Source organism: Tarenaya hassleriana, unplaced genomic scaffold, assembly GCF_000463585.1.
Source record: "Tarenaya hassleriana unplaced genomic scaffold, ASM46358v1 Cleome12, whole genome shotgun sequence".
Lineage (NCBI taxonomy): Eukaryota > Viridiplantae > Streptophyta > Magnoliopsida > Brassicales > Cleomaceae > Tarenaya > Tarenaya hassleriana.
The window spans coordinates 192498-217604 of NW_010962392.1; the positions used below are offsets into that span (position 1 = coordinate 192498).

Sequence of the window (25107 nt, forward strand, 5' to 3'; positions counted from 1 at the left end):
CGGGCAACTTCCTCTTTCAACCTGCTGAAATCCAAGTTCACTCAGCAAGCCCTTTAGCCACAGACCTTCCTTGACCGCTTCTGTTAAAGCCATGTATTCAGCTTCGGTAGTCGACAATGCCACCACATTCTGCAGACCTGACTTCCAACTTACTGTATTTCCTCCAACCATGAAAGTGTAACCTGTGACAGAACGACGTTTGTCCAAATCGGCTGCGTAATCTGAATCACAAAAACCTCTTACTGTCATCTGTTCTCTTCTCCGAAACTTCAGACCTTTATATCTTGTACCTTTCAAATATCGCAACACCCATTTTACTGCTCTCCAATGCTCTTTTTCTGGTTTTCCCATAAACCTACTAATGACCCCAACAGGAAACGCAAGATCTGGCCTAGTCCCAATCATGGCATACATAACACTTCCTACTGCATTAGGATATGGGATTGATTCAGCAAATGTGGAATCAAACTCTTCTGGTCTACTCGATGTACACAACTTAAAATGTGCCCCTAATGGGGTCTTGACTTCACTGGCATCTTCCATATTGAATGTATTTAGTACCTTTCCTATGTACTCTGATTGTGACAGAGTTAAGACTCCTTCATCTCGATTTCTGGCAATCGAGATTCCCAGCATTTTCTGTGCTCGACCCAAATCCTTCATATCAAATTCAGCTCCTAATGCCTGCTTTAATGTCTGTAGTTCAGACCTCTTCTTGGTGGCTATCAATATATCATCAACGTATAACATCAAGTAAGTTCTGTTTCCTTCAGCACTGCTTCTGAAATATACACAGGGATCATGTTCACTCTTGACAAAACCTAGCCCTTGGATGAACTCGTCAAATCTGATATTCCATCGTCTTGGCGACTGTTTCAGCCCATATAAAGATCTTTTCAACAAGCACACTTTATCTTTTGCTCCCTTTTCCTCAAAACCCTCTGGTTGTTCCATATAAATCTGTTCTTCTAATGTTCCGTGTAAGAATGCTGTCTTTACGTCCATTTGATCTAATTCAAGATCCTCATGAACAACTATTGAGAGAAGAACTCGGATTGAAACATGCTTTACTACTGGTGAGAATATCTCTGTATAGTCCACCCCTTCTGTTTGTGAGAACCCTTTTGCTACTAGACGCGCTTTGTACCTCGGTGGTTCCACTCCTGGTATGCCAGACTTCAGTTTGAAAACCCATTTACACCCGATCACCTTTTTATTTACAGGTCGAGTTGCCAGAATCCAGGTCTGATTTTTATGCAGTGATTCCATTTCTTCTTTCATGGCCTTTTCCCATGATGTCCAGTCATTATGTCTTCTGGCTTCTTGATAATTCTGAGGTTCCAAAATTTCAACAGCATTAGCGGTCATTAGTGCAAATGCAGCCATGTCTTTGTCTCTGAACCTTGCTGGAGGTTGAATATTTCTTCTTGCTCTATCTCTGGCAAGAACATAGTCCACAAGCTTATCAAATCTCTCTTTCGAAACTGATCCATCTATTACCCCATCTGCATCTGAGTTTATGACTCCGTCTGAACTGTCTGGTTGATCCCTCCAAGTGATAGACTGTTTCTGATGTTGTGTTTCTGTTTCTCCACTTTGCTTTTCAGTGGTGGACTTCGCAGGTTCTTGAATTAGTGGCATTCCTTCTTTATTTCTGGAATCTGTCTCTGAGTAAGTCTTACTATTTCCATTCTCATATTCTTTTTTCAGTGTCTTGTAGACAGTGTCCTCATCGAACCTTACATTTCGACTTACCACAATTTTCTCTTCCTCAGGTAACCATACTTTATATCCCTTAGTGCCAGCTGGGTAACCTATAAAAAAACCTTTCTTTGCTCGTGGCATGAGCTTTCCTTGATCACCATGCACATATGCTACCGCTCCAAATCTTCTCAGGTGATAATAGCCGGTTTCCTTTTTGCTCCACAATTCATTTGGTACTTGAAGATCGATGGCTGTAGATGGAGAGCGGTTTATAATATGAACACTGGCATAGGCCGCTTCTGCCCAAAACCTTTGTGGTAAACCTGATTCTGCAAGCATGCATCTCACTTTTTCCATAATGGTGCGATTCATCCTTTCTGCAACCCCGTTTTGTTGTGGGGTATAAGCACATGTTCTATGTCTCAAAATACCCTCTGATCTGCAGTAATCATCAAATTTCTTGTTACAGAACTCCAATCCATTATCTGTGCGCAGTACCTTGAGCTTCTTCCCCGTTTGTCTTTCCACTAAGGTTTTCCATTCTGTAAATTTTTCGAACACTTCATCTTTCCTCTTCAGAAAATATATCCAAACCTTCCTTGTATAGTCATCCACAAAGCTTATGAAATACTGATTTCCTGATAATGATGGTTCTGTTGAAGGCGAGCCCCATAAGTCGGAGTGTATGTACTCAAGAATTCTTTTTGTAGTGTGCTTTCCTGTCTTGAACACAATTCTGCTTGATTTTCCGAAAATGCAATTTTCACAGAATTCCATCTGTGTAATCTCTGATGGGTTGATAGCTCCTTTCTTGGCCAAGATTTCAAGTCCTTTCATGGACATATGTCCAAGCCTACTGTGCCATAACCTTGTTTGATCCTGATCTGAGTGTGCCTTCAGAACCTTTCCTGTTACCGTTTTTCCTTCCAAGATATACAGCCCATTCTTTAGTTGCGCCTTCAGGATAGTTCTACACCCTCTGATTATCTTCATTGTTCCCTCTTGTGATTTATACCAGCACCCAAGTGACTCTAAGGATCCTAAAGATATTAGATTTGCTTGGAGTTCAGGAACATATCTCACCTGTGAGAGAGTGACTTCAGTTCCATCATGGGTCTGGAGTAAAATATTCCCAATACCCATTATGTTGCACTTCGAATCATTACCCATCTTAACTCTTCCATGAAATCCTTCATCTAGCTCAGTAAACCATTCTTTTCTCGGGCAGAGGTGGTATGTACATCCTGAGTCGAGTACCCATTCATTCTTTGAATCTCTTTCAGTTGTGGCTAAGGCTTCAGCTGTGTTTATTACCAGAACTTCAGATTGGTAATTATTTCCAGTTGATGTTTCTGCTTCACCTTTATCAGCATTTGACTGATTCATAGATTTCTTTCGGGCATAGCAATCCTTTCTAAGGTGCCCTTTTTTCCCGCAATGCCAACATTCCATATCTCTGCCTCTAGATCGTGAGCGAGAATGATGTTTCTTAAAACCTGATCTATCTCGGTGTGATGTTCTGCCTCTGACATTGAGACCTTCTGATATAGATTTCCCAAGTTTTCCCTGTGACTGAAGTTCCATTTCCTTGGATCTAGCAGCGGCTTTCACTTCTTCTGGAGTAATGGAGGATCTTGAATACTTGAGAACTTCCCTTAACTGCTCATATGGGGAAGGTAACGAATTCAGGAGATATACTGCTTGGTATTCTTCCTCTATTTTTACTTGCAAGCTTTGCAGATCTGACAAAATCTTTTGGAACACATCTAGGTTCTCCTCGATAGTCTTATTCTGATCCATCTTGAACCCAGAAATCCTTTGCATTAAGTACATTCTGTTCGGCAATGACTGCTCCAAGAACATTTTCTCAAGCAATTTCCAAATACCGAAAGCTGTCTTTTCTTGAATCACTTTGCGGAGGATCTGATCGGATAAACACAATACGATCAGATTTCTGGCCCTCCTGCTTCGTTCCGATCTTTCTTGATCTCGTCTGGAGCTTACCTGCAAAACATCACTAGAACCAAAAGTTTTAGTAGTCAGAGATGAATCCATACCTGAGGTTGTTTCTAGTGCTATAGCACTGACATCCGTTGTTTGCTTCTGTATCGGAGTCTGCAACCCATGTTCGATCTTTGAATCTTGATCCAACTTCCAGGTGCTAGGATCATCTTCTAATGTTTCCAGCAGTCCCATAATTTCCAATCCTATCTGAATCTTTTCTTTCCACAAGACAAAATCGTTCTTCCCATCGAATTTTTCCACGTCCAGCTTCTGAACTGGCATCGCCATTATCCTTCTCAGTTGCGGTCTTCTAATTCTGATTTTTCCCGATGCGACCGGGCTCTGATACCACTTGTACTATCTACCACCGTGTTTTTCACCGATGAACCAAGAACCGAATCAGCACCGCTCCCTCAACTCTTCTTCCAATCTTGAATCTCTGTTCGAATGATTGAATACAAGACGAAGAACAAGAAAACAGGGAAAAGAACGAACACACAAGAGTTTTACGAGTTCAGTATGAACAATGTGTTCATACCTACGTCTCGGGAGAGATGGAAGATTTTCACTATGATTTTTGGGAGCTTACAGATTACAGGAAATTAGGGATTTTCAACTACAGTATATGAGTACTGATTCATGACCTTTTATACACAGAGAAGCTTTCTTCGTTCTTGCTACTAAAGATCAACTGATGCCAAAATACTTATTTGCCCTTCTCGTCATTATCTGATTAGGCATCTCAAACCCTCCAGTGCACTTAGCGGGTTTCAAAACTCTGTTCTTATTCAGATGAGTTTTCAGGCATCATCACAGAACTATATGTCTAATGATTTTTTTTTTTAAAAAAAATTGGTATCTTGAATCAAGGCTAAGATTAATTCCGAAATCATAAACCAACAATGTGATTTGGAATATACGTTCTCTCCCCAAATTTAAGGTTCGAATTCGGGGCATAATAGACAGCTTTGTGTTCGTTTAACCGGTTGAATTACCAAGTTTGGGCATATGTCTAATGGTTGAGTGAGACAATGGAGTTTAGGTCTTTTTTCTCAAATGCAAGCTATTTACTGTAATATGTAATGTTACTATATGTTGGTTGTCGGAAAATAACACACACAGCATACACGCGCACGCGCACGCGCACACACATATATGTATATATATGTGCATATGAAATCTGTTTAAAGTCATATTGTAATATATGATATGTCCTTGTTTCGGTTTGGGGTGGCATATAATTTAAATTGAATACCAACCGAATGGAAACAGAAAAACATAATTCGTAAAACAAGTTTTGCATATAGACTCCATGTAGTCACATCTTTTTGGTACTGTATCATACCCTCACAACGTACGTTCATGCATATACATACACACACATATATATATATACACACACACGTGTGGCAGTTTATTTATTTTGATTTATTTTCTTCTGTCCTTTTGCAGATATATCAAGAAATTATCCAGATGGTCGGATACGGAGATAAGACGAACACGATCTGATCATTCCTCGGAAAAAACCTACATTTTCGGACACAATTAATGTCAAGCCATGCCCGGTATGAATTCAATTATGATGTTTAAGCTCTCCGATGTGTATGCTAGTAACCAAAGATATATGTAATACAATCTTGTAGTCCCACACATATATATACGTACATGTTATTTAAACTAAATGAAATTCACTCGTTTTAACCCAAACTTGGATAATTCAACCGGCGAAACGGATGCAAAACACATGTAATACTCTGAATTCGAATCTCAAAATTTATAATCTAAATCATATAATTAGATCCGACCCCGAGATTATTATGAATCTTGGTCCAGAATACCGTTTATCTGAAAAAAAGTTCACTCATTCGAAAAGAAGCAGTCTTGAGAGAATAGATAACTTGCGATCCAAGCAAGCTCGAAAAATATTCGGTTTAAGGTTTGTTAAGGTATATGCAATGATAAATAATAGTTTTAATATTTTTTAATCTCTTCAAGATAAATGAGAAGTGTGTGATGAATCGAGTGATTTTAAAAAGTATATACGTTCTTTGTACTGTATTGCGACTTTGGCAACTATTGGTAGATGATCGGACGGATGGGATTGTAATTTGTATCTGCTTGATCGGTAAATCAATTGGGCCTGTATAGCCCAATGGGCCTTGATTTGACGCCGTATGGGCCTTCCACGCCCATCTCAATTTGCATCATTTCATCCTCTTGAAATTTAAATAGTGAAATATTTTGCAATGACCAAACACCTACCAAGCCACAATCTCCACCATCCTGATGATGGAATGTACAATCAGTGTTTAAATGTTATAATCAAACGAGGATGATATTCCATCCAATGCTTTAATGACACTCACCAAATGCTGAAAACGAGAGGGTATAATTGTAACTCAGATTTATTATTTATCCAATAATATATTTATATTTATATATATTCCCCGTTCAAGTTTGTAACATACTCATTTAGATTTTTTTTGTTTGTATTTTAGATTTAATACACAGATATATAAAATCTGATAAAAGGAAAAACCAACGCTACATGTATGAATGAAATAACATTTGAGATTATATGAATTTATCTGGTTGATACGGGATAATCTACAAGCAATATATATATCTAATTAGATTTTTTAATAAAAAAAATTTAAAGCTACATTTTTAATAACTATCTCCATGAAATTCTTTTACATATTTTCATAATTCTTGCGTGAATTATTAGAAGAAAAAAAAATAACTGTTGGGCAAAAGAAAATAGAAGCAGCAAAAAAAAAATCAGATGGTGGGAGGCATGTCCAAACGAAAGAGTTATCCAATGGGGACGCGATCTCTGTACACCTCACTCACGTGCCGTCAGATCAAAACATTCGTGTAGATCCAACGGTCCATATTGATTTCCTAGGAGATAACTATACCGAAGACTAAGCGGCAGGCACGTATGAGCGACTTTGTGGGCTCCAGTCAAAATGTTACTTAAAAAAAGATGCTCGTAGAAAAATAAAAAATAAAAAAAAATAAAAAAAAAGCACGTCCGTAATCATTTTGATTAAATAATAAATAAATTATGCGTGAAAATATGTTTGGATTTCTAAATATAATGTTTTTTGGTCTAATTTATTCATAAATGTGGTTATTGATTTTAATAAATAATTTATTAATACGGAAAATGTGAAACCCAAAACAGGTGAATAGGGCCATAGGGCTTGAACTGTGGGGAAATTCAGAAAAACAAAAACAGAGACGGTTTATGGGGAAAAATGGTAAAACAATAAAAAAAAATAGGAAACAAAATCAGAGAGAGAGAGAGAGAGAAAGAGAAGGGAGGGAGGGAGAGAGAGAGAGACCCACCACCCTTTGGCCCTGGAGAGACCAAAGATGGTCGAAGAGAGAAAACTCTGAGATCATCATCATCATCATCATCTGCGAAAACGAAACCAGGGCAGTTTAAAGGAGAAATCAATATCGATTTTATTGTTTATTTTTTCTAATTCTTTGTAAAAAAGAAGGATCTTCATCATATTCTTCTCTTTTTTTTTGCTGCCTTTTGATTTCTCAAACACCCACCAACATTCCCTTCGTCCCACTATTGTCTATTGTTTCATCGTTTTCTCCAGAATCTCCATTGGCATGATAAGGAATTTCTTCTTTCTGGTATGTTTTCTTTTGGTGATTATTTGTTTGATCTGTTCACGTATTTCGTAATCCTTTCCATTTGAGGGTGATAAAAAGGATGAATTTTTTTATGTCTTTTTTGGGTACCCATTTTGATTTATGTGGGTTCCATGCATTCTCCACATTGCTTCTTCAAGAGGGTATTCCCTCTTTTTTAAATATTGTTTCATAAAGTCTTGGCCTTTTCCCCTTTTTCTGGGCATTTTTCAGGTTTTGAGGGATAACCAGAAGAAGAGAACCACGGGCTGTTGATCCCAAGAATGAACATTTCGATCAAAAGGGTTTTGTGAAATTAATTTGCAAAACTCGAAAAATGAGGGACCCTGAAACGATCGCCAACACCGCTTGCCAAGGATCTGCAGTTGTCTGTATTATGATCTCGTGTCTATAGACTTGTATAGGCACATACACACACACACACATATACGGATATAGAAGAGAAAAGTTTGTTGTTTGGTTCATAATTTTTTGTTGTAGAAAGGGGGGTTGGTTTTTTTCCCATTGCTATTAGGAAAACCTGGCTATTTCGTATAGCTTTGTGGTTTGTGTTGGGCCACATTGCCATTGTTGTTGTATTGCTGACCCAAAATGGGATGCAAATGGAGTCCGATCGGATTCCAGTTCTCTTGCTTCATGTTCTTGATCATTGCCCTTCAAACTCGCTCCTCCTTGTCAATTGACTCAGAAGGTATATATATAACTTTTGGATTATCTTTGTTTTTTTGTTCCTGAAATGTTTTTTGGTAGATTGGATTTATTTTTTATGGTATTTGCTGAATGTAGGATTCACATTGTTGAAATTCCGGGCAAGAGTCGACTCAGATCCTCATGGAACTCTTGCCAATTGGGATTCTGGTTTTGACAAGCTGTGCTCGTGGTCAGGTGTAACTTGTGTGGACGGTAAAGTGCAAATCTTGTAAGTTAACTATGAACTCAAGATCATTTTAGACAGGTTTTATGTCCTAAAGGAAACATCTTTTTTGATTGTTTGGATCCTGCTCTGTTCTTGTTTTCGCGGGCTTTTTTTTTTTTTTTTCACTTGATTGAGAATGAGCGATAGGTTTTCTGACGTTATATTTCATATGTTCTGTAGGAACCTTACGGGGTGTTCTTTGAAAGGAACATTAGCACCTGAGCTTAGTCGGCTTAGTGATCTAAGATCTCTGTAAGTATTTTTACGTCGGTTTTTTATTCTCCTTTCTAAATATACCATCTTTTACTGATCGATTAAAACAAGTTTTTAGTTATCTGGTTGATTGATACCGGCGACATTTTGATTATTTATTGGATTGTATATCCTTCGTATCGGTTTTTTATCTGTCTCTGAGATAAATTGCTTCTTGTCCTCAATTTACCTTTTACAGAATACTATCCAAGAACCATCTCTCTGGTTACATTCCAAAGGAGTTTGGGGCTTTCGCAAAGTTGGAAATCTTGGATTTACAAGATAATGAATTGAGTGGACAGATTCCGGCCGAGATAAGCAATGTGTTATCGCTGAAACACTTGTAAGTTGATACCCGGGCTTATACTTTGTCCCTTGATTATGATTTAGATTTTAACCGTTTTGTTGAATAATTTCGGGTTACCTCAATGTAATCCAGGTTGCTTTCTGGTAACAAATTTGAGGGTAAAAGAACGATAAAGCTCTCGGGACTTCACTCGCTGTCTGAAGTCCAGTTTAACAAGAGTGTAGAGCCTTCTCCTGCTGTTGTGTTTGGCTGTGCAAATAGAAAACTTGGGCATTGGTAAGATGAATTCATCTCAAAGATTGGTGTGTTAGATCTAAAATGGAGAATTTCGGTATCAGATTTACAAAAAAAGAATGTTTTATTATGCTACTTACGTTCTCGTTACGCCTCTCTGACAGTTTTTTGAGGAGCAGCTTCATACGACTAAACAAGGCGGAAGATTTCATATTTCATATTAAAACAGCTTCCAGACGTTATATCAATGCATTCCCTTTCAAAATGTATACAGTTCGCAATCCTTTTTCTCAATTTGTTTCTCCGTCTTCACCTTGTTTCTCGCATTGACAATGCTGTTTTTGTATATCATCTTCACGAGGTTCAGGTTCCATAGGGAATCTCCTGTTGATCACGGGCAGAATTTCGTCGCTAATCTCCCTAGTAAGCTAAGATGATTGTTCAGTATCGAAACAATAAAACCCGAGTTCTATTTACAACTTGAAGAGTAAGAAGAAACATTTCGTTTTTTGATTCGTGCAGGTGATTTGGAGGAAACTGATGTTTCCAAACGACGCCATTTACTCGAGGACACGAGTAATTTGGCTGCTGCTCCTGCTCCATCCGCCACCGGCCCTTCTCCCGGGATTGCTCCCGAGGTGTTCTCGCGCAGCAGCGGATCTTTCCCTGCAGTCCCGAACGCAAAGAAGAGAACACCTCCTTCGATCCCTCCCCCGTCTTCTCATGACGAGGACAGTAAAATGCCGAATGCAAAGCCTGATTCCTCCTCCAACCCATCACAGGACGAGAAGAAATCTAAAAATATATGGTTGTATGTGATTATAGTTCTTGCTGGTTTCGTAGCCTTGCTGATTATAATAGCGGTTATACTTTTCTGTCGGAAAAGAGCTCACAAGACTATCGGTCCATGGAAGACCGGTTTGAGTGGACAGTTGCAGAAAGCCTTCATTACCGGTATATATATCTGCTTTGCACATCAATAATTTCTTTTTGTTTTTACCGTCTTTTCGCTTAGTTTCTGTATCCGTGAAAATGGTTGAACGATGTCGTATGATACTCAGGGGTGCCAAAGCTTAACCGGTCTGAATTAGAGACAGCGTGTGAAGATTTCAGCAACATCATAGAGGCTTTCGATGGTTACACTGTCTACAAAGGGACATTGTCCAGTGGCGTTGAGATAGCCGTTGCTTCAACCGCGATTTCCGCCTCCAAAGAATGGACGCGAGCCATGGAAATGGCATTCCGCAGAAAGGTTACTTCTTTTCTGCCGGCTCCAAATTCTGAAAATTCAGATCTTTGCATATCGAATTCTCGTGATTCGAGGGTTTTTTTTGTTTGTGTAGATTGACACCCTATCACGGATCAACCACAAGAACTTTGTGAATCTCATTGGATTCTGCGAGGAGGATGAGCCGTTCAACAGGATGATGGTCTTTGAATATGCTCCCAATGGAAATCTCTACGAACATTTACACGGTAAGATTTCATGACATGAAACAGTGACAGCAATCTCTCGATTCCGTAAATACCTCACGACATTTTACGATATTCTCAGTTGAGGAGATGGAACATCTCGATTGGAATGCCCGGATGAGAATCACGATGGGAACGGCTTACTGTCTTCAGTACATGCACGAACTGAACCCACCTGTCGTTCAGTCTAACCTAAGTTCATCCTCTATCTACCTGACGGATGACTATGCAGCCAAGGTTTGTCTCGAAAACCTTCAAAAGTCGCTAACCGAATTCTCGGGTCGTGCCTTATAAGCCGGTAAAGGAACTTTCTTGACCGTTTTCTCAGGTTGCAGAGGTTCCATTCAACTCCGAAACAGGATTGAAGCCTGGAAAAGCAGTGAGTGGTGACTTGGACCAATCTCTATTGCCATTACCTCCTGAACCAGAGAACAATGTCTACAACTTTGGAGTGTTGATGCTCGAGATTATCTCTGGGAAAGTCTCCTATTCTGACGAAGGAGGATCGATCGAGCAATGGGTACGTAAATTTTGGTGAGAATCGTCGTATAAAGTTGTCTGAATACGTTTTGACGAACTGAAAATTGTCGTGGGCAGGCATCAAAGTATCTGGAAAGCGAAAACTTGGGAGACATGGTTGATCCGTCGCTGAAGAGCTTCAAAGAAGAGGAGCTGGAGATCGTCTGTTACGTGGTCCGGCAATGCCTGAGACCAGACCCGATGTCTCGGCCGACGATGAAGGAAGTGGCCGAGCAGCTGAAGCAAGTGATCAATATCTCTCCCGACCAAGCCACTCCAAGGCTGTCCCCTCTCTGGTGGGCCGAGCTCGAGATCTTGTCCTCCGAAGCAACTTGACCGCTCTCTCCCTCTCTCTCTCCATGAAACACGCCGCAAGAATCAGAGGGTTTTCTTCTTCTTGTTCTTGCTCTTGTTTTCAGTATTTTCTGGTTCTTGATTCGGTTTTCTCTCGTACGGTCTGGATCTGTGTCTTGTCTTCGTTGGTTTTCTCGGAGTGCGTGTTAGTCAAAGTCGGGTACAGTGCGAGAGAGTTCGGTGTATGTATTTGTATAATGTATACTTCACGCGTATATTTAATGTATTTTGTGATGAATATGTGTTGTAATTTGCACTATTAACAGTCGACTTTTTTTTGTTGTATTTGGCATATTTTTACTCTTATAAGATTGTAATTATCATTTTTGTTTGCGTTAGTTACTAATAATATTATTGTTTTAATTTTTTTTTTAATCAAGGGTAAGAGTTCATACATGTCTAGATAAGTCTAGTTCATGCATTCGCATTACGACAAAAAAAAAGAAAAAAAGAAAGAGAACTAAAAAGACTAAACGGTTGGTAGAGAAAGACCGTAGTACCCCTCTTTTTCCGAGGAAAAAAAAACGGTTGATCAAGAAAAGACTAAACTACCCCTGGTTTGTGTTACATATTACGCCCTTTGGGTTCCCCGGCGGCGGAGATGAACCTGAAACGCCGACATGGCGGCCAAGAACTGGACGGACTGCGGCGGAGGTAAAATGTCCAAAATGCCCTTGAAGGTGTTCAGCCTCACACAATCCGCCGCCTTTACCAGCTTCTGCAGCCCCCCGGCGAGGCCATCCGCCGCCGCCGTGTCTGACGTGGCACCACATCCTCGCCAGCTCCAGCATTTTCGGGTCCGCCATCGCCACCTGGAAACGCTCCACCTGCGTTGACAAAAGGGTGTATACACATAATGCATATTAGCGTGCGCGTGTGTGGTATCCATCCATGTTACGTTCCATGCTTTGGTATATAAAAAATTAATTAAATTCCTCGTGAGATCACTGTCACTTTCAAATCTTATTTAATTTAATGTAGATTTAAGAAAGATTGACAAATAAATATGGTGGAATATAATGTAAATAAAATAATTACAATAATAATAATTACTAGATGTGAAGCTTACACAAACAATTAATGGAAGGACAAAAAATCATTTTATCGTCTCATTCGCCGTCGCCGTTATTGATGTATTACGCCTCTGTCTCCGCCGACCACTCGTGTTCTACGTGTCACCCACCTACCGGTCAGTAGCTTTCAAAGTTTCCGTTATTGTTGTGTATATATAACATGTATATTCAATTCAATAATTATGTTGTTGTGATCGTTACTGTTATATATATATGGTGTAGTATTGGGTTACATATAACGAAAATTAATTCATATAAAATTAATATTAATATTAATTTATTTGATAACAAAACCGATTTATTTTTCTAGTTGTATGATATTATATATAAAGTGATATATGCATATTTACATGGCTTTTCCGATTTTTTGAAAAATATAGTCGGATCATAAATTTTCGGATTATAAACAAAACATCAGAAAAAAAATAGCCATTGCATATATATATAACGTGTACATACAAGATGAATCTTAAGTCGTTGTCAATAAACTTTGAACGCATTAGTGTGTGTAATTCAATGGGCACACGAGAACCCACGTGGACTCAAATTGACTGCTCCATAGGATTCGGACCACAAATTTATTTTTGGCCATTAAACCTCCCAATAGAAATCAGACCATAATAATATTATATGTGCCAAAAAAAAACACACATTTCATCATTAGTATTCTTAAAGAAATTATGGTGGAAGATCTTGTAGCAATAATGGTCTTCATTAAAAGAAATTAAATTTAAATTTGAATATGGACATTTTCAGGAAAAAAATATTTAATTTTTTATTTATTCCTTTGATTTTGAGTTAAATTGAATGTATAGATGATACAAATTAGATTGCATCTAGATTTTGTTTTGGCATATCCAAGATTCCTTCACCACTTGTCAAAAGCCATGTTGGCGTGTGACAATTGCAACCGCCCAAAATTTATGGGCGACCATTAAGATTTAAAACGTTTCCAATGTACATTATTATTCTATAAATTCACAAAATCCAAACTATTTATTCAATTTTTCGTTGGGTAAAAAATTATCAATAAAAATGAACCTCCCCTCCTCACGTTCCTCGATCTGCTATATTTAGGGAATCCATTATCTGCAATTTGAATTAATTTCCGATTTTAGTATGAATTCATTGATGGTTCGTTAATTAGTTTCTTCTGCATGAGGGAAAAAACAAAACCCACAAATCGTTCTTCCTTGTCTTTTTCTCTCTCTCTCTCTCTCGGTTTCTTGTCTGAATCAGAGCTGTGAAGATATGGAAAGGACAGAATCTGCAGCGATTCTGATCAAAATCTCGTGATAGTATCATTCCTATGTACAAGTTCATCTTCTGTTTCTAGGTTTCTTGCGACGCAAGAAAAGGGGGACGAAAGAAAATGGAGAAGAAGGGCGTGGTGTTGATGCAGAGGTACGAGCTGGGGAGACTCCTAGGTCAAGGCACCTTCGCCAAAGTCTACCACGCGCGAAACCTCCAGACCGGACAGAGCGTGGCCATCAAAGTGATCGACAAACAGAAAGTCATGAAAGTCGGTCTGATCGATCAGATCAAGAGGGAGATCTCCGTCATGCGTCTGGTCAGGCACCCCAACGTCGTTCTTCTCCACGAGGTCATGGCCAGCAGATCAAAGATCTACTTCGCCATGGAATACGTCAAAGGCGGCGAGCTTTTCAACAGGGTTTCCAAAGGGAAGCTGAAAGAAGACGTTGCCAGGAAATATTTCCAGCAGCTGGTCGGAGCCATTGATTATTGCCATAGCCGAGGAGTTTACCACCGAGATCTTAAGCCGGAGAATCTTCTTCTGGACGAGAACGGCGATCTCAAGATCTCGGATTTCGGGCTGAGTGCGTTGATAGAGTCGAGAAAACAAGACGGGCTGCTTCACACGACGTGCGGGACGCCGGCTTATGTCGCGCCTGAAGTGCTGTGCAAGAGAGGATACGACGGGACTAAAGCCGACGTCTGGTCCTGCGGGGTTGTTCTGTACGTTCTCCTGGCCGGTTTTCTTCCGTTCCATGAATCGAATCTCGTGGAAATGTATCGGAAGATATCGAGAGGCGAGTTCAGGTGCCCTAACTGGTTCCCGCCCGAGGTCAAGAAACTTCTCTCCAGGATTCTTGATCCAAGCCCAATCACCAGAATCACCCTCGAGAAGATTATGGACAATTCTTGGTTCAAGAAGGGTTTCAAGAAGATCGAAAGCCCGAGAACTCCGAGATGCCATCAGATCGAAACGTTCATCAGCGACGTCCATAAACCGGAAGACGATAACTTTTCAGACAGCAGTTACAGCCACAGTAACAGCAACGGTTCATCATCTGAGAAAGACCCTCCATCCGAAGGCAACGAGACAAGCCCTGTAATACAGCCGACATGTTACAACGCGTTCGACATAATCTCGTCGTTGTCCCCAGGGTTCGATCTATCGGGCCTGTTCGAGAAGGACAAGAGCCAGAAATCGAAGTCGAGGTTCACGACCACGAAGCCCGCGAAGGAGATAGTGTCCAAATTCCAGGAAATAGCGGCGAGCGAGCGATTCAGCCTGAAGAAGAGCAGTATGGGGGCGGTGAAAATGGAAGATAGCCGAGAAGGAAGAAAAGGGCAATTGGCGATAGACGTGGAGATATTCGAAGTGACGAAATCGTTCTACATGGTGGAGATGAAGAAGAGTGCAGGCGACACAATGGAGTATATGCAGTTCTATGATCAAGAACTCAAGCCTTCGTTGAAAGACATCGTCTGGAAATGGCAAGGGAGCAATGGAACAGAGATATCCTGAACTAATAATCATCGGAGAAAAAAAAACAAAAAAAAAAGCTGTCGTTCTGACCATTTTTCATTGCAGTTCTTCGTTTCGGTTACTGGCAAGTTGCAATAAAAGATCAAGAAGGATGAAGAAAAAGCTGGTCGATGCAAAAAGTTCGCATCTTTCTCTTAGATACGATTCGTGTTTTTTTTTTAATTTACGCTTCTTTCCAATCATCATCTGTCAGATCCATCTGAAAGGTGATTAGTGTCTTCATCATTCAACCTTTTTTTTTATTCTTCTCATCAGTTTAGTTGTTTATAATATCATCATCATCTATGAGCCAAATCCAGACAAGAACCTCGTGAAGTTAGTTATATGCTATCGCGTGTACTTCCAAGATTCGACATGTCAGGAACCAGTCAATCATGTTTCTTGTACATACTCATTTCAGGCAGACAGATTCCAGAACTAAACTCTACATCAATGTTATCAGTTACAGATGGTTCATAAAATTCATGGGTCAGGTTTGATTCTGTGCAAACCTTGACCGTGAGATCTTCAAAATCAAAGGGCTCATACTGAACTACAGATTCAACCCTCTATGTGATACATGCTTCATGCGAGGACCAAAACAGAGCAAGCACGGAGATTAATGCACGTTTGAGGATAGCGGATTCAGATTCTCAGCCACAAAGTGTCAAGAAATACCTTATGCTTTACATACCCGTATACAGATGCCACTCGTTCTTGAGGTGAAGCCCTGACTCTGTAACAAAACCATAGCAAAGACAAGAGTAGTTCCAAATCTACCAATCCTACACTCGGATTGCATTGGCAGCATAAAGTTGAGAACTTTGGATGGTTAGGACAATGAATCGACAAATCGCAGATTCAGAGTAGATTGGTCCGACCGAACAGACGAGAAGCCGGGTGGCACAAAAATGAAGTAACTTGTTATTCTTCTATTTCGCATTTTTACATCAAAGTATTGAGCAAGAAAACCGTTTACACACTCTCCCCCTCCCACCATAAAACAACAACTACTAAGATTAGCGGTATATTTAGTTTGCATTCCATTCTCTTCATCCCTAATTCTACCGACTCCCGCGCGAATATAAGATAATACAACGGTACATATTGTGACCTAAAGTCACCAACCTAAGCAGTTTCACCTCGGAACAATCAGAAATGTAAGAACATACCCTCGCAAGCTTTCATCTTTCTCTGAATTTTCCCTTCATGCTCTTCTCTTGATTAACTTTGCTTTTTTCTCCTCTCTATTCAGTGTCCGAAGGCAAGTAGACCGGTGGGATGCCAGAAGGTAAGTCTACAGGTGAAGCATCAGAAGGCAGGAACAATGGTGGAGAAGCTGCTGCTGTTGCAGATTCAGCCATTGTTGTAGCTTCCTCGTCTGCAGTCAAATTCTGCAATTTGGGTCTCAGTTCTTTGTTGCAGAACTCCTCATACTCCATTTTATCCCCTCCTTTCTTCTTGACCTCGACCATTACCAGGGATGGTGTCAATTCGAAAATCTCTGCGGCAATTGTCAATGGACCCTTGACGCCTTGTTTAGAACCTTCTAAACTCACTCTGCAATCTTTCTTCCTTACTGTAAAGCTCACAATTTTGGCAATCTCTTCCAATTTCGATATGATCTTCGAAACGGGCGCTCCAGATACGAACCTAGAACCCTCATCACCCTCATCAAACAAGCCTGACAGATCAAAACCGGGTGAGAACGATATAAGATCAAAGGCATTCAAACTTGCGGGTCTCGGCAGTGGCCCAGCTCTCCTTCTGGCCTCAAAAAACTCAGCGTCTGATTCAGAAACCGAAGAAGATCGATCCGGGGAGGACTCGAAGGAATCCACATCATCGTCTTCAACGTTGCAAAGCTTATCATCTTCCACATAGAACTTGATGTGCTTAAAACCCTTCTTGAACCAACTGTTCTCCATAATCTCCGGAATTGTGATTCGGCTCTCTGGATTTGTGTCCAAGAGTCGCGTCAGCAACCGGATAAGCTCCGGAGAAAACCATCTAGGGCACCTGAACTCGCCCTTGTAGATCTTCTTGTACATGGCCATGACGTTTCGGTCATGAAACGGCAGATGACCAGCCATTAACACGAACAGGATAACCCCACACGACCAAATATCAACCTTCGCAGCGTCGTAGCCTCTGCGGGCAAGAACCTCCGGTGCAACGTACGCCGGCGTACCGCAGAACGTGTGGAACAGACCGTCCTGACGGATCTGGTCGGAAACCGCGCTGAGACCGAAGTCGGAGACTTTGAGGTTGCCGTTCTCGTCGAGAAGCAGATTCTCCGGCTTCAGATCCCGGTGATAAACACCACGGGCATGGCAAAATCCCACGGCTGAGATCAGCTGCTGAAAATATTTCCGGGCAACTTCCTCTTTCAACCGCCCTTTCGCGACCTTGTTGAAAAGCTCGCCGCCTCGGACATACTCCATGACGAAGTAGATCTTGGCTTTTGTCGCCATGACTTCGAACAGCTGGACGATGTTCGGGTGTCGGACGCGGCGGAGGATAGAAATCTCGCGCTTGATGTGAGCGATTAATCCTCCTTTGAGGACTTTCTCCTTGTCGATCACTTTAATGGCGACGCTGTCGCCAGATTTCACGTTCCGAGCGAGATAAACCTTCGCGAAGGTTCCATGACCGAGAAGCTTACCCATTTCGTATTTTCCCAGGATAAGAGCTTGTGGGTTGCTCTTCTCTTTCATCATCGTCGTCGTCCTGCTCAGCAAATCCGCCATGAAAGTGGAATTCTGAGTCTTTCGGCTTCTGGGTATTGCTTCAGGTTTCGTCAGATGAGAAAGAGAGAGAGAAGGGTCGGGATGGCATCAATGGTCGACCGGGAGAGAAGGAGAGATCAAGAATTTTTACGCAATTCAGAATTCGGCTCGGTTGGGTTTTGAATTCACGAAATTCCTGTTGTTTGTTGCCTCTCTCGTCGTAAATCTCGAGAAGTTGCAGGAGAAGGCGGAGGCCTCTCTGTTCTGTTTTTAGGGATTCCCCACAAATAGCAGCAGTCCGCTTATATATATTCCGCGTATATATTTGGAATATGCCTTTTAACTCTATCAATAAATCCCACTTATTATTATTATTATTATTATTATTATTATTATTATTATTATTATTATTATTATTATGACACACATATAATTATGGAATGGGCTTGAATTCGGTTCTACTCAAATTAAACACTTTTAGAAATTAAAAATTATTTGCTCTCACAACTATTTATTGATTCTTTATATTCTATTTATGACTAAAATGTTTAATTTAATGCAATGCACTAATTAAAATTAAAATCAAGACCAAATAACAATTTTCAGTCGTATCCGATTCCACAGCACGACGGTTGTCATGCAAATTTAATTTTTTTTTAATAATCATAATATTATTTACGATACATCATTTTCAATTTCATCGTAATTTTTATTTACAAGTGGTAAGATACAATACATTTGTTTTCGTATTCTAATTACCAACGATTAATTAATTGTCACGTATCATAATCACTTTTCTACCCAATCGTCCACTTGGACCGGAAGTAAATCGTAGCCGTGAATTCGCGTTACAATCATCGCATCTCCACCACACACGTGGCGATTAATGACATCATCATCGGGGTATACGCGTGTCGTTTTGTGAGCGATTGCTTTGTTTAGAGATCTCGAGTTTTCTATCTAGTACGTGTTGGCCTACACAATTGGTCAGCGAAACAACAGCTGTGGATTGAATATCAGCCGTTGGATGCCAGATGACGTATGATCTGGATCCAACGTCGAGCAGAAAATTTTATTACTTTAATAGTTATATTAATTCATTTAGACTAATCAAATTCACTAATTGACTGTTATTAACCCGTAATCTATGATTTAATTCTGACATCTAGGTATTAAAGGCCAATAAATATATTTTTGTCTCCGTCGTCCCATCAAGAATATTTGTTAATGATGATGGAGTAAACTTGATTTGTTGTATCGTTGTTGAAATTAATTGTAATTAAAAAGTCAAAGCTGCACATTTGTTGGAAGACGGTGGGTGGTCACGTTTGGTCAACGCGATGGTCGGTCTAGATTGAATGGTGGTGAACCAAGTGGATTGCGTTATAGGGAGAAAACAGAAAAATATTTCTTTTTTAAATTTAAAATGAAATATGAAATATGTTAGGTGAATTACCCAACTAAAAAAATCAAAATGATAATAATAATACGAAAACTATAATAAAATAATCTACAGATAAAATAAGTGGAAACTTTTGTCTTTTCTAATTATTTAAATTCAAATTATATTTTCTATACAATATAGAATATGGTATTTTTAAGCCAGGCTGATATATAATATATAATATATTCTGGAAGAAAATTTATGAATGGGCCGATCGTTCGTGCTTAGAAAATTGAAAGTAACCCAAGCAAATGAGTTGGGCCCACAATGGGCTTCAATAAGCCCAACAGCAAGCCCACAGAATAAATGTTGGGTCTTTCAGTAGTCTTGAACATTATACTATTAAATGTTCCATAAAAGGACCCACCGAATGAACACGATATATCATGAACATGAACTCGCGGTTTTGTTTTAAATCAATGGATACTTTGGATATAGATTTACACGTATGCATGTATATACATATATATATATATATATGTATATTGGCAGTGTTTTGTAGTTATATTACCGAATATTATAAACATCATTTGCAAATGTAAAAAGAAACATTAACAAGAAACATGGGACGTGGTCGTGGAGTCAGTAAATAGAAAAAAATAAAATAAATAAATAAATAAAATGAAACAGCCTTTTTAGGTTGGGTTGCTCGAGGGGAATGTGAAAATGGGTTTTTATATATATTCTTGTCTTGTGGAATATTAGTTGGCGTTCTATATTGGAACCTTGTTGTTTTGTCTTGGAATTTAGTGGATTAGGTTTGATTATGTCTTTTTTCTATTTTTGAATATAATATCATTACGGTAATTGATATATTTTCGCAATCATCATGAGTTAATGTATATGTACGTACGATTAAATATATATTTTTATTATAATTAATTACGTATTTTCTTTTTTTTTTCCATGTTGCTCGTACCAAATTATATGAATTTTGAATGTTTGACCGGGAATATTAAATCCGAGTATTTCAATGGCGGACATTGATTTTGTTAGGCCATAGAACATTTGCAAACGTTTTCAAGATTTGGAATTTAATAACAAACATATAAAAGTTAAATATATTTTTCTTCATTTTTTTTCCGCCAGAGAATGTTTTTGGGTTTCGATAGAATAAACTAAAGACCTCCATCCATAGCGTGATTTTAATATTTTAGTCTTTTAATCAATTAATAATATACGCAGACAGAAAGAGAGCCGACCATGGTTTTGACAATTCATTCGAAAGACTTTACAAATTAACCAATGGTTTTCGTATATATTTTGCCACGTAAGCAAATGGTAATAATTTAAGTATATAACCCAGATTGTAATCTTAAAGATCCTGGTTTAGGCACTCCAATCTCAATCGTTGTTCCTAGAGGTGGACATTTCGGTTCGAGAATTTAGTTCCGACCCGTTCCATACATAAACCGAATAATGTTCGGTTCTAATCTGATATTTTTTTTATAGAATCGAATAAATCGTTCTCAAACTGAAAACATACAAATACTGAACCGAATCCGATAAATATTAAACCAAAATCCAAATCGTCTGTTATTATGGTTTGATACTTATCTGGTATTCATATAACAATGCATGTGAACCAAACCGATACTAAAACTGAACCGTTTAATATTTTATTCTAGTTTGGTATAATTTTTATAAAATCGAAAATGTTGCTTTCAAACCGAACCGCTTAAATGCCAAATCAAAAATAAATACCGAACCGAAATCCAACACTGCCATCCCATGTTGTTTCCTTTGAAAGTACTATATGTTTTTTTACTTTTAACATCAAACCAAACCCATCAACTAAAAACCGCTAAAATAAATGGCAGCATTTATTATTAGGTGAATTGAGGGAAAAAATATATATATATATGGCACATTCAATTATTTTTTACAGTCTTATAGTCTGTATATTTGAAAAATATTTTGAAAGTTGGCATCACAATCACATTCAATGTCATCTTGCATAAACATAAAAATAATAATTAATAGTAGTATATTTCAGATTTCAATCCAAATTATTTTTTATATTCAATTGTTTTATCTGTTTTAAAAATACACCCATCTACTTAGTTTTATTCGGAATTGAATTTAGTCTTTATTTGGATTTTGTTTTTAAAATTTAATTGATGTAATTTTAAAATTATGGGAACGTATATTTTAAGAGGGAATACACAAAGTATATGATTCAAAGTAATAAAAAGATGGGCTCCACATTTCTATTTATCAATGCCTGCATCAACCACCATCCTAAGTCAATAACACCAACCGTACCATTTTTTTTTATAAAAAAATTGGTTCGCTTGAGAAATATATTTTCATAACCATCAAAATATATTTGGAATGTACAAAGTGTTCGTCTTCAACGAATTTTCACATCATTTCATTAATGTGATCTATATATTCATTCTTCTTGATTATTACGGATGATGAAATTAGTAATATATATATATATATACATATATATATATATATAACCATTTTATTTTCCCGAGTACATTTGATTTTTTTTAAATATGATTTTTTTATAATTAAAAAATTTACCGTATTTTTGGTCTAAATACATATTCTAGATAATTGGATAAACTCAGGTGAATATTTTTTTACCAAGTAGAGACTGGAATCTATATTACAAAGCAAATATAGCTCATCATTTATCATTTAAAGATAATTTTAATCTTGATATAAAAAATGAACCGATAATATAAATAACATGGATTCTAATTATTTTTTAAAGAAAATAAAATCATATTCATATCTAAGTTTACAGGGAAGTGCAAAAAAAATAAATAATTAAAGGTTCCGAAATTTTATATATATATATATATATATAACAAAGCTTTTATAAACTTTAATTTATATCTTTCACTTTTACAAAGAAAAGAGAAAGTATATCGTAAAGATAATGATGATAAGTACATGATTGATGAGTATCCAATATTCGGAAAGTGATCAATGAATCACGACACTTTCTTCGAAATTAAACTACGGCTGTATCATAATTTACAATCATATTATCATCATAAATTTATTTATTTCTCCAGCTTCCATGCACACACCGTTATTTATAATAGTAATAACAGGATTTTAGTAATAACTATGGTTGGGTATAAATTAGACAAAAAAAAAACTCCATAAATATTATATTTATTTATTTATTTATTTTAGGGATTTACGTATCTCATGCAGGCATTTTATTAGCCGTGTGACATCCCTCTAGGTTTTGTTAATATTAGTATAAGTTATCATAACTCACCAGCTCCTTTCAAATAGTGGAACAAGTGAAGTGACTCTCTCTCTCTCTCTCTCGACATTTTCTTTAACTCAAATCTCTCTCTCTCTCTCTCTCTCTCTCTCTCTCTCTCTCTCTCTCTCTCCATGGAAGACCCAGAGGCCTGCACTTGATACCCCCCAAAAAAAAAACAGAACTTGAGAAAATGTATCTGAGGATCTTACTTATCTTGTCTCTGGTATCTGTTTCGCACTCGTATTCTTCCTCCTGTCCTAACGGTACGGACCTCCGTCATATCACCAGAGTCTTCCGTTACGTCTCCGGCTTCAACTCCTCCTGGTTCCGCAACTGCTCCGTCACCCAAATCCTCCTTCCGTCAAGAAACCTTAACGGCACCGTTTCATGGCACCCCTTCCGCAACCTCACCCATCTACGCACCATCGACCTCTCCAACAACTCCCTCAACGGCGCCGTTCCCACTTGGCTCTGGTCCCTTCCCGGTCTTGTCTCCGTCAATCTCTCCCGGAACCGGTTCGGCGGTACCGTGAGGGTTGACCCGGTTAACGGCTCGGTGTCTTCGCCGGTTAGGGAGCTAAACCTCTCGTTCAACCGGTTCACCAACGCGGTTAACCTCTCCGGGTTCACCCATCTCCGAGTTCTCGATCTCTCGCATAATAATCTCGGTGTTTTGCCTCTGGGTTTGGGCTCTATCGCCGGTTTAGAGCATCTCGATGTTTCCAGCTGCGAGATTAGAGGAAGTGTTAAACCGATTTCCGGTTTGAAATCGCTGAAGTACTTGGATTTATCGAGAAACTCGATGAACGGTTCGTTCCCGTCCGATTTCCCCAACCTCGACCACCTAAAGTTCCTGAATTTGTCCATGAACCGGTTTTCCGGTTCGGTTAATTCCGACAAATACGGGAGATTCGGTAAGTCCGCGTTTTCACACGGCGGCGATTTAGTCTTCAACGCCTCCAAAATCCCCAACTACCACCATCTCCGACCAATACCTCACCGGAGCTCGCCGCACCGGCCGCCGAAGCACCGTGAACCCATCAGAACGCACCGTTTCAAGCACGAGACACTCGTCATCACCTTGTCGAGCACGTTAGGGTTTCTGGCCGTCCTGATCTCCGGGTTGGGTGTTTGCCTGATCCGACGGAGACGGACGAAACCCAGATGGGAGATCTCGAATCCTGAGCCGTTGAATTTCAAGATGGAAAAATCTGGACCGTTCGCATTCGAGACCGAGTCGGGAACGTCGTGGGTCGCCGACATAAAGGAGCCGACGGCGGCGCCGGTAGTGATGGTGGCAAAGCCGCTGATGAATCTGACGTTCAAGGACCTCATCGCCGCCACGTGTCACTTCGGGAGGGAGTCGGTGATCTCCGACGGCGCGTGTGGTCCACTCTACAGGGCGGTTCTTCCCGGAGACCTCCACGTGGCGATCAAGGTGCTCGAGAAGATCAGAGACGTCGATCAAAACGACGCCGTCGAGGCGTTTGAATCTCTGGCGAGGCTTAAACATCCCAATCTTCTCCCTCCCTCCGGTTATTGCATCGCAGGTACCGCACGTTTTTTTTTAAATATGGAAATTATTTACTTCCCCTAAACTTTCACTTCTTCTCCATTTAACCCCTAAATATTTTCAAAATTCATTAACAACCTCAACATTTTCATGCGACAAAAAGGAAAGTTTTTATCTTTTTTTGGTAAAACCATCACTGTAACTATTTTTTAAAATAAGAATGCAAGGCCGAATAGAAACGCAACCTCGAAATGGTGAACATAATTGTTGGAATTAAATTTCAAAAAAATAAAACAAGCAGGATTTTGGCATTTTTCAGAAATAAAAACGAATGAAAGTTTATATAAGGACCAAACACGGATTTGACTTGCATCGCCATTAATGCATTTGTCTGGGGATTGTGGGTTTCTTTAGGGTTCAAAATTCGAACTTTTCCTAAGATGGAGACTTATTTAATGTTTTTTGTTTTCACGGGTTGAGAAAAAAAAAAGTTTGGATGGGGGGGATCTTAAATGAGCATTGATGTCGTATTCACAGGACTATGTGCGCAGAAGAAAATTAAAAGTCATTCTTGCGATACGTCACGTAAAAAATCTATGCATTTGTTTTTTATTCGCCATGATTACATTTTCTAGGGTTTCGTGACCTTATCACGAAAATAAGTATCAAAAAGCTTGTGGAAGACAATTTTCGTATGGATTCTTATGGCTAAGTTTAAGGTCGTTTAATGAGACCGGTCACATCATTGTGGGGATATGTATATATTTTCAACGTTTTTTGTTCAAAATTATACGCGGAATATTATAAATTTGGAAGTATATCGAGGAATATTTCGATTTAATTTGTGGGTTTTTCTTTATACATCTCAACATATGCACATACATTTCTTGTTTAGGGAA

General features: G+C 39.0%; 5 protein-coding genes across 6 annotated transcripts in view; 4 read left to right on the plus strand and 1 right to left on the minus strand.

Moving 5' to 3' along the window:
- Positions 1–5354, plus strand: part of LOC104806155 (protein LIGHT-DEPENDENT SHORT HYPOCOTYLS 9-like) — a 7771-nt gene extending 2417 nt beyond the window's left edge. The window contains exon 3 of one of the 2 annotated variants that reach the window (XM_010530896.1): positions 5161–5354. The gene's annotated coding sequence lies outside the window, so the exon portion shown is untranslated. Of the gene's footprint in view, positions 1–1607; positions 1666–5160 lie in introns of those variants that run through there. The other variant, XM_010530898.1, reaches the window with a different exon arrangement.
- Positions 5355–7007: 1653 nt separating this feature from the next.
- LOC104806157 (protein MALE DISCOVERER 2) lies at positions 7008–11723 on the plus strand. The gene is made up of 14 exons (XM_010530899.2): positions 7008–7365; positions 7597–8074; positions 8170–8302; positions 8480–8551; positions 8751–8894; positions 8991–9134; positions 9257–9358; positions 9460–9515; positions 9615–10046; positions 10154–10344; positions 10436–10568; positions 10648–10802; positions 10894–11085; positions 11163–11723. Exons 2-14 carry the CDS (start codon positions 7975–7977, stop codon positions 11418–11420), a joined length of 2112 nt encoding a protein of 703 aa, XP_010529201.1. The 5' UTR covers positions 7008–7365; positions 7597–7974; the 3' UTR covers positions 11421–11723.
- A 1807-nt stretch (positions 11724–13530) lies between these two features.
- On the plus strand, positions 13531–15556 carry LOC104806158 (CBL-interacting serine/threonine-protein kinase 20). The gene has a single exon (XM_010530900.2). The coding sequence runs from the start codon at positions 13884–13886 to the stop codon at positions 15282–15284; it is 1401 nt and encodes a 466-aa protein (XP_010529202.1). The 5' UTR covers positions 13531–13883; the 3' UTR covers positions 15285–15556.
- A 629-nt stretch (positions 15557–16185) lies between these two features.
- On the minus strand, positions 16186–18290 carry LOC104806159 (CBL-interacting serine/threonine-protein kinase 12-like). The gene has a single exon (XM_010530901.1). The coding sequence runs from the start codon at positions 18032–18034 to the stop codon at positions 16532–16534; it is 1503 nt and encodes a 500-aa protein (XP_010529203.1). The 5' UTR covers positions 18035–18290; the 3' UTR covers positions 16186–16531.
- A 4354-nt stretch (positions 18291–22644) lies between these two features.
- The window catches only part of LOC104806160 (probable LRR receptor-like serine/threonine-protein kinase At2g24230), a 3338-nt gene continuing 875 nt past the window's right edge, over positions 22645–25107 (plus strand). The window contains 2 exon segments of the mRNA XM_010530902.2: positions 22645–24254; positions 25104–25107. The exon segment at positions 25104–25107 is cut by the window's right edge and continues 418 nt beyond it. Of these exon segments, the coding sequence (XP_010529204.1) occupies positions 22886–24254; positions 25104–25107 (1373 nt within the window). The 5' untranslated portion in view covers positions 22645–22885.